The following is a 14,008-nucleotide window of genomic DNA, read 5'->3' on the forward strand; positions in this document are numbered from 1 at the left end:
CTGGGAGCGCCTAGGGCTTCCCCCAACAGAGCTGGAGGAGGTGTCTGCGGAGAGGGAAGTCTGGGAATCTCTGCTTAGTCTGCTGCCCCCGCGACCCGGTTCCAGATAAAGCGGGAGACGACGAGCGAGCAACTCCCTGGACAGAAATCTTCAAAGTGACAGGAATTATTGTCCAGCAAGTATTTACATGATTATTCTTTTTTGCATAAGCACAATTAGGAAAAACAAGTACTTTTCTCAAAACTCTAAACCATTTGGCTTTAATAGTAGTCAGAAGAGTTCAATTAGGAAGGTAAATGCATCTCCCTTTTTCAACTTAAACATAAATGCTTTAAATGGTAATGCTGATTAAAGACCAGCTGTGATGATGTGGTTATACTATTTTGCAGGGTATGATGTTGTGGCTACATTACTGTAAAGAAATTAACAGAATAAAAAAAAAGTGATTGTTCTATTCCCCAGTCTTTGATCCAATAGAGTCAGAAAATAGTTCAAGTGCTGTATTCTGGCGCAGCGACTTTCTCCTCATCTGTCGCTCAATCATTAAGTCAAACTCTTGTCTTTCTCTGGAAAAAAGAAAAGAAAAGGACGTTCATCAGTTTGAACACAGGGCTGAGAAATGATTCCTTGTATGATTTTTTAATACTTAAAAACCTACCTGTTACTAATACACCGCCCTCTCAGGTACTTTTCTTCCGCCTTTTTCACAGAAACATTGTCCACCCCAGCAATAGCATAGATGATGGCCTACATAAAAAGGCAAACGTATAAGTGGAAACAAAAAACAAAGAGTCTGGAATATAAAAATGTAATCAATAAAATGTATCAGTCTTTTCTTACCTCAGGTAAGAGAACATCTAGAACAAAAGGGACACGCTCCATTGATTTCACCTTAGCCAGGCATGGGGATTTGGCCACAGCTTCTGCATAGAGCTCATTTAGGTACCAGTAGACCTGGTCCAACTGCTGATCGTCTTCTAAGTAAACGTTCACCACTCTTCTCTGTTTGGAACTTAAAAAAGTTTGAAGCCAGCGAGACTGCTGCTGCCCCTGGATCACAGCCTGCAAGCGGATTAACAGGGTAGATTTAGAAAAATGGTTGAGCTTGTTCATTCCAGTTCAAGTTTCATTTGAAATATACTAGCAAAATCCATTTTTAAAATGTTATGATCTATAAAATGATGTTTCCCACTCTAATATATGGCAATTCAACAATGTTCAATTGTTTTAATGTATGAGAACCAACACTTATTCCTACTGCTGCTTAAAACAAACATTTGTATCTAAATTAAACGTATAACATATCACTTTTTCAACAGAATAGTTATTTTCAGTTCAAATGGTTTTTAGTTGATGATGAAATCAGTTAATACACATATGATTTGTATTATGCTGATCTATAATATCTACCTTGATTTATAGGAAAATGGGATGCTGTGGGCTTCCTTTCATGTTTTGTTTCTTCTACTATACAGATCTTTACTTTAGAAACATAGGAGTAGTATGATGAGGAGTTTTGAAGGGCCTATATCATGCAAAAATGAACTTTTTTTGTGTTTTTAATTGTGAAATAGAGCTATTTCTGTACCAAATTCATGCCCAAAGTGGCCTTTTTTGCTTGATTTATGCTCATCTCAGTAATCCTAAATAGAGCCGTCCTCACCCGCCCACTCTAGGGACAAAATCATAAACACCTCCAGTACAGGGAGGGGCACCTGTATGATAAACAAACCCCCACCTTCTCCAATCAGTGAACAGTGATGAGAGGCACAGGGTGGTCACTTCTGCTCAAACCTGACACAAAATGCTTTTTTAACACAGAGGTTATAAACTTTGTTAGGGGGCTAATCACCAGCGGCTATGTGTCATCATTAAATGGGCGGCACCCACACTGGGAGAGGCAGTATCACATTAAAGGCTACTTTTTTTTCCTGGGTTGGAAGAAAGTATTTAATTTGAAATAATCCTCTGCAGGCACCGCAGTGCCTTATTTTGTCATATACATGCCTAAAGTTGATTTTAGAAGGCTTATAAAGGTAACCTAGCAAAAGCCAGATACCATTTAGAATTCAAATTTCTACGTTCAGTAGAATTCTTCAAGCCGATTGGATATCTGCCTCCCATGTCAAGTTTTTAGCGAGTTACAGGAGCAGTGGCAGCTTGTTTTGTTTCACAACTAGCAGAGTTAACAGGTAAATTAAAGTCTAACCAGATCTGATCAGGTGAAACGTGCAAGCAACCTCCCATCCACAAAGGAAAAATCCCATCCTTTGGCTCGTTTTAAAAAAAAGAAATAGTGGGTATTACAGATGAAACAGTTTGTTTTGCTTCAGTCTTCTGCCTCTGGTGGATGTGTGACATCATACATGTCACTGCATTTCATTGGTCCGAAACATTTCAGTATTGAGATGAATGCTTCTGCCCTCTACTGGTAAGATGCATTTTTGAGAGTTTGTGAATTCACAAATCTCATGACAAACCATCTTACTTGAAAGTTAATAGTATAGGACCTTTAAAAAAAGAACATTAAAAAAAAACAAAAAAAAAACACAACAACAACACCAACTTCTATATAACCCTGTAAGAGTAAACGGCTCACCTACTTCTTGCTTGGACCCCTATCTGATATAACAGGATACAAAAAAAAACCCCGCTACATAAGAAGCAACAGGAAGAACCCTACCAGAAGATGTTTCTCCACCATGCGCTTCTTGACGATGAAATGGACTAGCTTCTCATTAGCTCGGTTATGGGCAGCATGCGTTCGGTCTGGCAGCAGTCTCTTTGAGCATGTGGAGGCTTCTTGCTCCTTACCAACACCATCCTCCTTGTGATCTCCACATGGTTCCTCCATGATTACATCACTGGTGATCATTAGTCTATCCAACGCTGCCTGTGGATACTTCCGTCGAACTGGGTAGCCTAGAGCAGAGGGAGACAAATAATAATTTAGAAATACCAAGTTCATACAAGTGTACATGTTTATTGAGGCTTTAGTGTCTGATATACTGACAAAAAAAAACTAAACAAAAACAACTTACTCATGTCATGATTACAGTACTCAATGAAAGAGCCTGCAAATGAACCGCATGCTTGAAACACAGAGAAGAAAAAGCAATTAGCAGTTGCTACAAATTTAAAGAAGAAACCACATTTGAGTTATGTGTCAAATAAAGACAAAACGTGTATATTGCTTCATATTTCCATACATCCCCATCTCCAAAGTTTTGGAGAAAACAGCTATAAATAACCTTAAGGTTGACCTGTGAATAATTTTGCCTGATTCCTGCCCTGCTGAGAGGGACAAATAACCCCGTAACTTTAGCAGAGGCTGTTCACTCTGTATCCTAATGGTCCTTTATTTATGAGCTGCATTTGGTACAATTAACCTTAGGATATACCTTCAATGCCTTAAACAAATTGTTGGACATGAAAACATTAAACTTTCATCTCTCTTGTAAACTCAACATTGAATAGCAATTATGGAACCTTCTAGTTACTGTTAGCCTTGTCCATTGATCATTCTTTTACAATACATATAACAATTTCTGGTACTAAAATCCATTTCGTCGTAAAAAAAAAAAAAAAAAAAAAAAAAAGTGTTTACAGACACCACATTTAAGCCCAAAATAAATAATCAAGGTACCCTTGTAGATTCCACCCAGTTTTACTGACTAAACTGCTGCCCTCTTCATTTAAAAACCCTTTCCATCTTTACTTAGCAATACGTAAGAGAAAAAGCAGCTGCCTACTTCTACGGTAGGTAATAATAACTTTTCAGCCTTATGTAACATGGGAGATGAGGCTTTCGCTGCAGCATCCACAGCTCTTAGAAAGACTGGATCCTGTAGTACTGCTAAATCTACAGACAGAAAAATGACAAAACCCACATTTTCTTTAAGCGAACATTAGGTTCTTAGGGTATTTCTCTATAGTAAAGTTCTTTTTCAAACTTCGCTTGGTGCTTCACTATGGGAATCGCCTTGGCATGTCCAACTACGGAAGCTCCAATGACATCACCTCTGTCTTTGACAGACAGGTTGATCCATGCACGTGGCTCCCCCTACCATCCATTATTCAATTCAGTTCATTTATGTAGCGCCAATTCACAATACAAGTCATCTCAAGGCACGTTAGAGAGAAAATTAAACCAGATCACACAGTAAAACTGATTTAAAGTTTTCTATCTAACGAAAACCAGCTACATCGACTTGAAGGTAATTCTTCACACCAAGCATGCTTGTAGCGACAGTGGAGAAGAAAAACTCCCTTTCAACAGTAAGAAACCTCCAGGAAAACCAGGCTCGTTGTGGGCGGCCATCTGCCGAGGCCACCTGGGGTTCAAGGAGACAGGAGCAGACATACAGAAAGAGATACAAAAGGCAACTGTCAACCAGCTCCACAGGCCACCCCATCCAGGAAACACACATCCAGGCAGACAAGCTCCAAGCCAGCTCCCAAAGAGCACATACAGTTAGTCACAGCCAGAAACAGGACTACACTGAAAAACAGGCCAAGCTCCAACATCTATAAACAAAGGTGTTAATGGCAGCAGCCCAGCTGATATTTATCTGCAGGATGGTGTTGCAGCCAAACAGGAACAGAACAGATGAAGCTACTATGAGAAAAAGCAGAGAGCATAAGGTTAGAGATTGAACAAACAAATATTGCAGAGTTGGCGAATAGAGATAGAATGAAACAGAATGATGAAGAAGGGGTCTTTATGTCTTCCAGCAGTCTAAGCCTATAGCAGCATAACTATTGAGATAGCTCAGGATAATCTGAGCCACTCCAACTATACGCTTCATCAAAATGGAAAGTTTTAAGCCTACCCTTAAAAGTAGACAGGGTGTCTGCCTCATGGACTAAATCTGGTAGATGGTTACAGAGTCCGACATCGTTTTGGCTTGCACACCAAGGCAACACTAAATTTAATGACCACCGATGGGAGTGACTGGGTGTCATTAATGCTGGTGTGAAGAAAAATCTTACTGTATTTAAAACTATCCTTAGCCAGCAGTTTCAGGCACATTTTGATAATGCCTGTTCCGGCCCCCAGCAAACATTTTGAAGGTTGTGGTCGTGTTATGGGTCTGGCTTTCTCAGGGGAAAGAGGCCTATGGTTAAACCTGTCAGGCCTGCTGACTCCCAGAAGGCTGAGATTATGGAAGCAACTTACGACCTGACAAAAGGTCTATTTGACCCCCTCCTTGGAAAAGAAAAAGAGAGACAAGTACCCTCAGAAGACAGGAGTTAGAGGCTTTTAACTTTTTATCCCACTTACACTACCTTCTGAAAACCGAACTGTTCCGAGTCTGGACCGAGCTTGGATCTGTTAACCATGCCGAGATGGGTACCTTATGACCATTTACACACCATCTACACACACATCTACGATACTACTGGTCTCTAGGGGGAAACGAGCAAACCAACACGACAGCGCCTGTAAAATTCAGGAAGTTATGTTTTTGTTATCATTCTGATATTTCGTGGTTTGCGGAGAGTCTGGCGAAAAAGGCAGCCTTTTGGTGAACTTACTTGACAGAGTCGGCATTTAAGAATTGGATACAAAAATTGATAGTTTAATCAGGGCTTACAGACGCAGGAAACGACAACGGATGCTGTGGTTCATCAAACTGCTAAGCAGAATCCTCACTGGAAATCGTGTGGCAAGTTAGGGAAGCTTGTATTTTTTATGAATGTCTGAAATTTCGTTATTACGGAGGCTAACTGTAATGAGAAGACCTGGTCTGCTCATGCGCTCTTTGTTGTCTTAGAACCGAGCCAGAACTGAACCGCGCCAAGTCCTACTGATGAACTAGTACCAGTTTAGTGTGGTCCAGTTTTGCCCGTCATTTACACCAGCTAAGATTTTAAGTGAGTTGCATATTCTTTCAGTCAGCCCGGCCTGTTTACAGCGGGCACCAGGGCTGTCCAAGGTGTGCTTGAGACCCAACCCTGCTTTTGTGCCAAAGGTGTTGGAGTCATCATACAGGTGTTTAATGGTGGAATTGCTGGCATTCCATCCATCCCCCTTCACTTCAGCAGAAGCTTGACTGCTTATGTCCAACAGGAGCTTTAAGAGCTTATGTGGGCAGGACAGCCTGTTTTAGAAGAGCTGGCCATCTGTTTGTGTCCTGGGCTACTGCTCAAAAGGGCAAAACTATCTCCCACCAAAGATTATCACACTAGATTGTGGAGACTATTACCCTGGCATATAGGTGTGCAGGCTCACCTAACCCCCAAAAGGTATGAGTGCCCATTCTACCAGGATTATAGTCACCTTATGGGCTTTGTTCCTTGGTGTGTCAGTTAAGGACATCTGTACTGCAGCCAGTTAGACTACAGTGTACACATTTATGAGGTTTGACAGGCTGGATGTGGCTTAGCAATCGCTAGTGCACAAACTAGGAGTAGGGGCCTCAAGGTCCACCTGAGGCCTGGATTGGGATTCCAATCATGCATGGCTTCAGGGTAATCATGCAATCCGGAGTGGGACAAATCTCCTATAGTGAAACACCGAGCTAAGTTAGAAAAAGAACGTTAACGTAATCCCTGGTTCTTTGATAATAGAGTGAGGGGTTTTACCAACACATCCCCTCTTGCATGGGCACGGAAAGAAACCCAACTAGAATGAGTTGAGGCTGGTAGGTTGGCTGCGATAATGGTTGATGGGTGGAGCCACGGGCACGGCTCAAACTGTCTGTCACTGACAGATGCGATGTTATGGGAGCGTTTATAGCTGGTCAGGCCAGGGAAACACCTCAGTCCGTTATCAAAGAACAAGGGATTACGTTAAGAAACCCAAAGATTTATTTTGGCATGCTGCTTGTTTTTTTTCTCTTCATTTCAATTTATAATTTTATACTTATAATCTTTTTCCTTATATGCTTCATTTTTGTTTTTGATCTGAAGAATTTGAATATTAGATTAATTCAAGCATGTAAAAGCAACACTCAAACTTTTAGCCACTACGGACACTATATTTATACCTAGAGGTTTAGCAAACCTGAAGGCCACTGGTAACACCGCACTGTCACAGAATTAAACAGTCTCCTCCATGTTTTGGACCCGATTTCAGACTTTGAACCAACAAACTGAGAACTAAGCTAATACTTGAGTCAAAGGGTACAGAATAATAGCACTATTATTCCTACTAACCAATACGGATTCTGTAGTCTTCTATAAATTCCAAGGACCACGTAATTGCAGCCTCATACAACTCTTTGGCTTTTTGCTGGGAAAGGAAACAAACCATCATTGTCAGGAAAACAGTCTTCATGAATCAAACAAGCAGTGCAGAGACCTCTTACCATCAGCTCATCTGCTTCTTCACAGTCAAAGGGTATCAAAGATTTCAGAGGCAATGTGAACCTTCAACAACAGAAACGGTGGTTGAAAGATAAAGTCTGTAATGTTATCAATGTTCAACTGATCGTGATGTGTATGATTATAAGAAAAAGTTATTTGGCAAAAAGCTCCAATAGAGAACAGAGAAGCAGATTTATTTTGTTCTTACCCTTTCTTATTCTGAATCCCTGTGAAGGCTTGGTCAACAAACATAACACTTGCTTTCTTCTGTTTTCGGTTCACATTTTTTACCTGCACAGAAAACATCACACTTTAATAAATGTCACATTGAAGCATCAGACAGGTTTATTTCTGGTCAGTTATTAGTAAAAAGTATACCAAAGTAAGAAAAAATAAATCAATAAAAAGTTTCGTAAATTCAAAACACAATATCCACATTAAAGAGAAGAGAAACTAAATGAGGGATTGCTGCAGAAGGGTCTAATACAATTCCCAGTGAATAGAGGCACTGGGAAATAATCTGATGTAGAAATATTTAGGCTACATCTGAAAACGGCAGACAAAATAAAGTTAAAGTTAAAGCAGCATGGGTCAGTGACCCTAAGCGCCACCAGACTGGGGTGTAATTATTCCAGACTCCATCACACCGGATCTGTCAGTAGAATTTATCCCAAACCACAGTAAACCATTGTGAGATAACAATTTAGAAAATAGTCTTATTAAATAGATGCTAAGATAAAGTGTTGCATATAGTATCCCTTACCAATGCAGGCCAGTAAGGGTAATTTCTACATTTGCCCCAAACAAACGCTCCTTCTGTGATAGAGGGAGGTTCTGAAAGACAACGGATATAAAATAAATAAAAGATATAAGATAAATATACAAGATAAATAAAAGGTATAAAATGACACCAGATTCTGTTCTTTTAAAAAGTTACTGTAGTTTTTTCCTCACTATTGACTTTCTGCATCAAGAAGCTTGGCAGTTCTTCCTCCTCCTCATCCTCGCTCTCATCTTCTTGCATGGACAGAGAGGGAAGCTGTTCCTCATAGTGACTCAGTTCGATTGACAGATCTGAAGACAACAAAGACTCATCTTTTTTGGGAATAGAGAGCAAATGAGATAAAGGAGTTAGAGGGGATTGTGGTATCCCGAAAATTTACAGGTAAGCAACATTGCAGCATGCCTCTAAAAATAATTATATAAAAAGCACTTCATAGTAAACTGCAATTTAAATCTGAAGCAGACAAAAGTGCTATGCAAAAATCACTTATTGTCAACTGATATTTCTTTCAATCATATTGAGACAAACAAGACTTTACCTTGCTCAGGTGCATCAGGCTTCTGAGGCTCAAGCTTAGTCTTTAGGCGTTTGGATGGCTGAATACTGTATTTTTCCTTCACATCTCCAGTCTTATTTTTTGGCTTCCTACCACGCCGAGGCTTGGTCACAGTCCCGTTTGCCTTAGTTTGCTCTGGAGCTTGTGTTCGTCTACCTTGTTTTGGCTTAGAAACAGGGTAGGTCCTTTTTCGACATCTTGGCTTGGGCCATGGCGATTCTGCCTCTGCAGTCTGCAAATACACAAAAGAGGATTACATTTGAACAAAGTGTTTAACTTTTAATCCCCTGTTTTTTTAAGTTTTGATTTGCTAATGCCAATTTTAGCCTATATTTATATAAGGATGACCAAGAACCACAAAGTATTTGTTTCGTTCCTTCCTGCCATGAGTAATCATTTATATTAGGATCAAAGGTAATGAAATTATATTTGCAACTGAACAAAATGCAATTTTAAAAGATCGCAATCATTTTGGTCAAATTACATTTAAAAAGAGTGAGACACCAACCTTCTCGCATTAGCCCTTTACGTGGCTGTACTACATTTAAAGCTGGTTTTCTACCATACAGAATGGGAGAGTTGCAGCTAGCATGGATATCCATGCATGCAAGAATTTTTCCGCTCAATAAACAGTAAAGTACTCTGACAATGAACCGGAGACAAGAAAGCTTTCTAGGTCATGAAAAGAATGCAAACCTGGAGTTAAATATCTACATACTTGTGGGTAGTACAAAGGAAAATCTAAATAAAATTGCAACATTGGTTGAAACTAAAGAACACAGTTTAGCTTTTTGTTTAGCTCTAATGTCAAATATCGGTTTGCAAAAGAGAAAGAAATAAAAAAGATTTGGAGTTGAAATTTCAAACTTCTTTAGCATCCTAAATTTTAATTTAGAACAGCTTGTCATCTGTGGGGAATCCCTTAAAAAATACATTACAGTAACTAAAATTTTAAAACACAGACTAATAATGACTAAATTAAAAAAGGCTTCAAATCTTTCCAAATCCAGTGGAATACATAACGGATAAATGTTAAAACCTCAAAATGAAACAAATACAGCAAAATTTCCAAGTTCAGTTTTCATCTTACCAGCTAGAAAAAAAAAAAAAAAAAAAACTGCTGGTAGGATGCACCATAGAGCAGGGTTAGAAGCCTATAAAGGAAACTTCAGGTTTAGTTTGGGATTTTAAGTATACAAAAGGGCTCAGCTCTCAGAGTCTTGCTTGATTGAGAAATACTTTCTGTGCAAGGACCTGCACATTAGGGTGATGGGCAAAGGCATCTCAGAGAATTGGAGCTCAACGATAAATGTTGAAACACCAGTCGAAAAGTGTTGCTCATTAATTATAATCAGGGTTTGGTTGCTCTAATGTCAATAAAGTAGTTTCCTCTAATAATTGCCACATGTTTTATCAAATCTCTAAAAGACAAATTTTGTCCTTAAAAAGTATAATGGAGGATGTTCTTTTTCCACGTGGATCATCAAAATAAGTGGTCCTCCTAATTGTCAATCATTCTGTTCTAATGTTGACTTAAGACCGTCCTACTTGCTCATCCCCATTATTACTTACTGGTGGTGAGTCTGACAGTGGAAAATTGCAAATCTTCTTTTGGAAAGTAAGCTTGTATGAGTGATACAAGCAGCAACTTTCAAACAGAACATGCACGAGGAGAATTGGGCTTGTGCATGCTCTTGCACGGGTTTAATACGCGTTCCTTCTCAGAAGCGGGTACAGGGTTGTCCATGAGCATTTTTCAAGTGGTGAGGATGGGTCTTTTCAAAAATTTACAGAAATCCTCCACTATACCTTTAACTTTTTTCATCCTTCCTCATCCACTTATCCTGGGTTGGGTCACAGGGGTAGCAGCTTTAGTAGGGAGGCCCAGACGTCCCTCTCTCTAGCCAGCTCCTCCAGGGAAATCCCATGGGTTTCCCAGGCCAGCCAAGAAACACAGCCCCTCCAGCATGTCCTGGGCCTCCCTGTGGGTCTCCTCCCGGTGGGATGTGCCTGGAACATATCACCAGGGAGGCTTCCTAGCCAGATACCCGAGCCACACCAGAACAGTCTCCGTTTGACGTGGAGGAGCACCGGCTCCTCACCAGGTGACTGAGCTCCTCACCCTAACTCTAAGGGAGAGAGCAGACACACTATGGAGAGAGCTCATTTCGGCCACTTGTATCCAGGATCTCATTCTTTCGGTCATGACCCAAAGCTCATGACCATAGATGAAGGTAGGAACATAGATTGACACTGTAAATCAAGAGCTTTGCCTTTTGGCTCAGCTTTTTCTTCACCACAATGCACCGGTGAGGTGCCCCCTTCACTGCAGACGCCGCAACAATTCACCTGTGGATCTCCCGCTCCATCTTCCCTTCATTCACGAACAACACCCCAAGACACTTCATCCACTAGGGGCAGTACATCCTCCCCAACCCTGAAAAGGCACTCTACCCTTTTCTGGCTCAAGACCACATAGTCTTGGATTTGGAGGCACTGATCCTCATCCTGGATGCTTCACACTCGGCTGCGTACCTCTCCACTGAGAGCTGTAGATCACGCCCTGATAAAGCCAATAGAACTACATCATCTGCAAATAGCAGAGACATGATCCCAAGGCCACTAAAATGGATCCCCTCAACACCTTAGCTGATGGTCATTCTGTGCATAAAATGTATTAACTAAATCAGCCAGCAAAGAAACAGGTAAAAAGAAAAAAGGAGAGGATTTAAGATATCAGGGATAAGGATGAACAATTACCTTTTCACATTCATAAAATATTTCCTGTTTTTATGATCTGGTTAAGACGTTTAAGAAGCGTTTGCCAGCTTTTGTTTCATTTGAATTTGTGGCTCAATTTCTTCCTTTTGTTGCACGATGATTGGTTCTCTTTTTCCACATGAACTACACCTGTTTACATCAATGCTTACAGGTGAAGTGTCAGTAATCCTGAAAGAAACTAGCTTTGATTTTTTTAATTTTTAATTTGGTTAAGAATAAAAAAAAGAAAAGAAAAAATGATCTGTTGGGATTGCTTTTTTTCCACCTTATTTCAAGCAATATACATAAATACCTTTAAAAAATTAGAATGTTTGGGGATTAAATGTTACTAATCAATGTACCGGTGTCCTGAAGTAGTTTATTTGTTGATGGCTTTTTGGTATTTGATTGGTGTGGAGTCTGTGTTTGCATAGTTACAAAAAGAAATGTGCAGTCAGTTATATTTTCCTTTACCAAAACACCTGTAAAGACTTTTATCTTTATTGCAATAAATGCCACTAAAAAAAATACTATAAACTTAAAAATTCATATCACCATGGACCGTTATGGAATTTCTTAAAGAACATAAAATGCATAACATTAACATGCATGGTATCAGTTCAAGACAATTGACACTTAAAACAATAAAACACACTTGCATTGTCTTACTTCAAGTGCATATTATCTTATTATCTTATTTTAAGAGTGAAAATACTCAGTCCATTGGCAAACAATCTCATTTCCATTCCTCAAATTAAGGGCAAATACAGTTAATTTAAGAAATCTTTACTTATTTCTACATCATTTTTCCAATGTATACAGTACGCTTATTTGAAGAGAAAGCACCAGTCTGTAAAAAACAAGGTTCACCCCTCACCTTTGCTTGAGTAATGTGTTCAGTGAACTCCAGCTTCTCTTCATCAGCTTCAGTAGAGGAGGGTAATGTGCTGGATGTGGAGGAGTTACGGACAGGTGTTGAAGTCAAGCTGCCTCCTTGTATCTGTCTCCTTGCTCCCCTGCCTCTCTTAGGTGTATTTGGTACAGATTTAAGAGTGGACAAATTGAGAGAGGGGAGGTGATCGAAAATGGACACTTCTGCAGATGGAGACGGGATCTTAGTGCAGACGTCCATCTCTTTAGATTCATTTTTTGGCCTGCCTGAAAGACAATGCAAGGATAGGATCATGTGACAACATTTAAAAGAAGTTTTAACTACAAAATAACCACAGAAAGCTTCAGAAGCTGCAGTTGATGGATTGTTACCTCTGGTTCTCATGGCTCAGTGTGGTCCTGTCATTGAAAGGATGTCCTTTGAGTTCATTGGATGAAAAAAAACTGATTAACCTTAGATGAACATGAGTACAGAAGCCACATTTATGATGATAAGTTTCATTTACCTGTCAGACAGCTTTATAAATGCAGGAGGAAATTACTAACCAGCTGGTTCTAAATATGTTGCCTTACTCTGCCAACAAAGTATTCATCTGTTGATGTTTACAGTTGAGGTTATTTAACAATAATCAAGGTACATTGGCGTCTAAATATAAACAACTAAATAAACGCACGCGGGCTTGTTTATTTTTCAGTCATTCGAAAATTAACGTATTTACAGGAACAATGTCGGCTAAAGTGAATTAATTTCAACTTAAAAACAACGTACACAAAGTGGAATGAATCAAATGACAAGTTAATTGCCCAAATGGATGAATTTAGCAAGAAAAAAGTGAACTCACCTCAAGTTGTAGATTTTTTAGAAACCCAGGACCATCAGGCGTCACGGTACCTGCTCATATTTCCTGCTCCACCAGTTATTACGGTTAGGGAAAGAAACGTTTATAAAACTAGCCTAGTAGTGCACGGAAAAAATGAAAGCAAACCGTCATACACACAAATTCCTGTTTTGGAGGCATCATTCTCTGGCTATGAAGCGCTCTGGAGGAATGAGTCTAACGCCACCTAGTGTTCTGGAGGGGAAATGGACTATACGCCAAACTCCATCACTTCCATGATTTCAGCCAGCTTCTTTGCTTCCTGTCTTTCATTACTGGATAAACTGATTAATCCAGGTGTGTCTGGCTAATGTTGTCATGGTTACCGAGATCAGACACACCTGGATTAATCAGTTTGTCCAGTAATCAAAGACATAAAATAAAGAAGCAAACTGAAGTTCAGAAACCCAGCAGAAATGGTGGCAGTTATACTAAGCTTACAATGGGTAGAGGAGGTTAGACCAGACAGGATGGTGGTCTGTACAGATTCCAGAGCAGCTTTAGAAAGCATTCAGGGAGAAGGAAATTATAGAAAAGATTTAATATTAAAAATCCAGCACAGTCTATTTAGATTATCTAGGGATGGCGTTGATATTTGGTTATGTTGGGCTCCAGCACATGAAGGTGTAAAAGACAATGAAAAAGCAGATATATTAGTAAAAAGGGCTTTAGAGGGAACAATAGCAATTACAATTCCTTTTGGGAAAGGGAAAGTTGAATCACTTATAAGAGTAAAAAAATTGAAAAATGGCAAAAGAGATGGAACGTAGATAAGCAAGGAAGAGGATTATATAAGGTACTAAAATCAGTATTAAATAGAATCATAAA

General features: G+C 39.6%; 1 protein-coding gene across 2 annotated transcripts; it reads right to left on the reverse strand.

The window, feature by feature from the left end:
* On the reverse strand, positions 1-13,333 carry LOC107097815 (PWWP domain-containing protein MUM1-like). 2 transcript variants are annotated; one of them, XM_015395118.1, is made up of 14 exons: positions 13,145-13,333; positions 12,675-12,720; positions 12,289-12,569; positions 8,634-8,883; positions 8,266-8,385; positions 8,075-8,145; positions 7,520-7,602; positions 7,314-7,374; positions 7,162-7,237; positions 3,042-3,092; positions 2,684-2,922; positions 841-1,062; positions 659-747; positions 1-566 (listed from the first exon to the last, which is right to left on the reverse strand). In XM_015395118.1, the coding sequence occupies exons 2-14, from the start codon at positions 12,685-12,687 to the stop codon at positions 452-454; spliced, it is 1,671 nt and encodes a 556-aa protein (XP_015250604.1). In that variant the 5' UTR covers positions 12,688-12,720; positions 13,145-13,333; the 3' UTR covers positions 1-451. The 2 variants fall into 2 exon arrangements, with proteins under 2 accessions (XP_015250604.1, XP_015250603.1); XM_015395117.1 differs by having other exon boundaries at positions 8,266-8,406; positions 13,145-13,332.
* Positions 13,334-14,008: the final 675 nt, after the last annotated feature.

This window comes from Cyprinodon variegatus, unplaced genomic scaffold, assembly GCF_000732505.1.
Source record: "Cyprinodon variegatus isolate N-32 unplaced genomic scaffold, C_variegatus-1.0 Scaffold726, whole genome shotgun sequence".
Lineage (NCBI taxonomy): Eukaryota > Metazoa > Chordata > Actinopteri > Cyprinodontiformes > Cyprinodontidae > Cyprinodon > Cyprinodon variegatus.